This window comes from Brachycentrus maculatus, unplaced genomic scaffold (genome assembly GCF_059751285.1).
Source record: "Brachycentrus maculatus isolate JH-2025_06_01 unplaced genomic scaffold, ASM5975128v1 h1tg000616l, whole genome shotgun sequence".
NCBI classification, from domain to species: Eukaryota; Metazoa; Arthropoda; class Insecta; order Trichoptera; family Brachycentridae; genus Brachycentrus; species Brachycentrus maculatus.
The window spans coordinates 32,821-35,326 of NW_028281354.1; the positions used below are offsets into that span (position 1 = coordinate 32,821).

At 35.1% G+C, this 2,506-nt stretch overlaps 1 protein-coding gene across 1 annotated transcript; it reads right to left on the minus strand.

Annotated features, from left to right (window-relative positions):
• Positions 1 to 574: 574 nt before the first annotated feature.
• On the minus strand, positions 575 to 1,069 carry LOC148301046 (protein CFDP2-like). The gene has a single exon (XM_088273882.1). The coding sequence runs from the start codon at positions 1,067 to 1,069 to the stop codon at positions 575 to 577; it is 495 nt and encodes a 164-aa protein (XP_088130008.1).
• Positions 1,070 to 2,506: the final 1,437 nt, after the last annotated feature.

Consider the following 2,506-nt stretch of genomic DNA (forward strand, 5'->3'; position numbering starts at 1 on the left):
TTTAGTTTTTTCAGTGCATCTCGAATCTCTTCTTCCAAAATGTAGGGTTCCATGGTTTGACTCTCAAAGGAAGGACTTCCTACTGTTGAGGTCTCGGCATAGAGTCCGGAGCAGTAACCTCGCCATCTCTCCAAGACGCTACCAATGTCCGTCAGAACGCCACCATTGTGGTCCTCTATTGCCCATGTCTGAGGTTTGAAAGTACGGGTTAAGTGTTTGACCTTTTGGAAGAGATCCTTTTTTGTGCACTATTAGCTTTATCTTCTATCTCAGCACAGATATCCGAAATTTGTTTATTTTTGTTTCGTCGGCAATATCTTTGTATATCTTTATTGAGCCTAGAGTATTATTGTCTCGCTTCTGCATATGAGGTTCCTTTTACTCTCATTGCTTTCCGCTTTGATATCATATCCAAGATTTCCTCTTTTCGTTTCTCAGCTCCTGATACTTCTTTGCAGTCTTGACAATTTTCTCTTTAAGACTGTTCCAACGCTGTTTGACATTTTCAGAGGAGTTTACGTTGAAATCAGCGTCTTGTTTCCTGATATCTGTGCCAAAACTTTTAATTGCTAGCTCATTGAGGTTTAAAGTTTTCAACTTTTTCCCTTTTTATAATTTTGAACTTGGCTCTGATTTGTGCAATCAGCAGATTATGATCAGAGCCGCAATCTGCACCAGGATAAGTTTTAACATTACTTATCGATGACCTCCAGCGGCTATTTATCATGATGTAATCAATTTGGTTGCGACGTCTGATGTGCTGTTTAAACCGAGTATTTATGATTGTCATTTTTTCTTCAATAGCAAATTGGATCAAACGTTCACCTCTATCATTTTGGGTGCCAATTTCATAATGGCCAACTGCACCTTCAAGGCAACTGTTTGATCCAACATTTGCATTGAGATCACCAATAACCATTGTCATTTCTTTATTGAGTATTTGGGCCAGCGTTTCATTGAGAGCAGAATAGAAAAGATCAATTACTTCATCTGGAGCATCGGCAGACGGTGCATAAACTTGTACAATATTCATTTTGCAGGGTTGAGTGTTCAGTTTGATGTGGATCATTCTGTCATTAATGGGGTTATATCCAATGACGGACTTACTTAACTGAGATGTTAAAATTACTGCTACCCCACTAAATGTTGCATTTGCATTGCTTGAGAAGTATATTGTATTACCGTTTGCTGTTGTTAAGTGTCCATTTTCGGTCCGATGTGTTTCTGAGACTCCATATATATGTTTGTTATGGTTGGTCATTTCTTTTTCTAGAATATCCGTCTTTCCTGGCAGGCTTAATCCTCTGACATTCCAGGTGCCAACTCTGTGTGTTGGCACCTGGAATGTCAAAGAGTTTTTGTAATTACTGTCTGCCTTAACATCATACTCGTCTTCATCATCATTGTCTTTATTGTCAATATTTCAAATTCAGCGTTATCCTTGTCTTCATCAACATTTCTAATGTCAAATTCAACTCCATATTCGACATCATCAACATTTTCAATGTCAATTTTACCATCATCTTTAACTTCATCAACATTATCAATATCAAATGCAGCTTCATCCTTGACTTCATCGACTTTTATAATATCAAGTTCAGCTTCATATACGACATCATAAACATTTCCTATGTCAATTTCACCATCATCTTTTATTTCATCAACATTTTTAATATCAAATGCAGCTTCATCCTTGACTTCATCGACATTAATAATGTCAAGTTCAACTTCATATACGACACCATCAACATTTCCCATATCAATTTCACCATCATCTTTTACTTCATAAACATTTTCAATATCAAATGCAGCTTCATCCTTGACTTCATCGACATTTCTTATGTCAAGTTCATCTTCATATACAACATCATCAACATTTCCTTTGTCAATTTCACCATCATCTTTTACTTCATAAACATTTTCAATATCAAATGCAGCTTCATCCTTGACTTCATCGACATTTCTTATGTCTAGTTCAGCTTCATATTCGACATCATCAACATTTCCAATGTCAATTTCACCATAATTTTTAACATCAATATTTTCAATATCAAATGCAGCTTATCCTTAACTTCATCGATATTTCTTATGTCAAGTTCAGTTTCATATTCGACAACATCAACATTTCCAATGTCACCATTATCTTTAACACCAATGTTTTCAATATCAAATGCAGCTTCATCCTTGACTTCATCGACATTTATAATGTCAAGTTGAGCTTCATATTTGAGATCATCAACATTTCCAATGTCTATTTCATCTTTTTTTTTTTATACTTCATAATCATTTTCAATTCAATTTAAATTCAATTCAATTTAATTTATTCAACAAAAAAATAATATATACATAACAAACAATATTCGAGGCGTATATATTAAAAGTAAGCAAGAAGACTTAAAGGTGTAGAAGAATCCCGCTTCGGAAAACTCCTTCATACACATGGAACAGATCAATATCCAATGTGATATTGTTCAACATAGCGGTAGCTCTTCCTACAGGCATAACC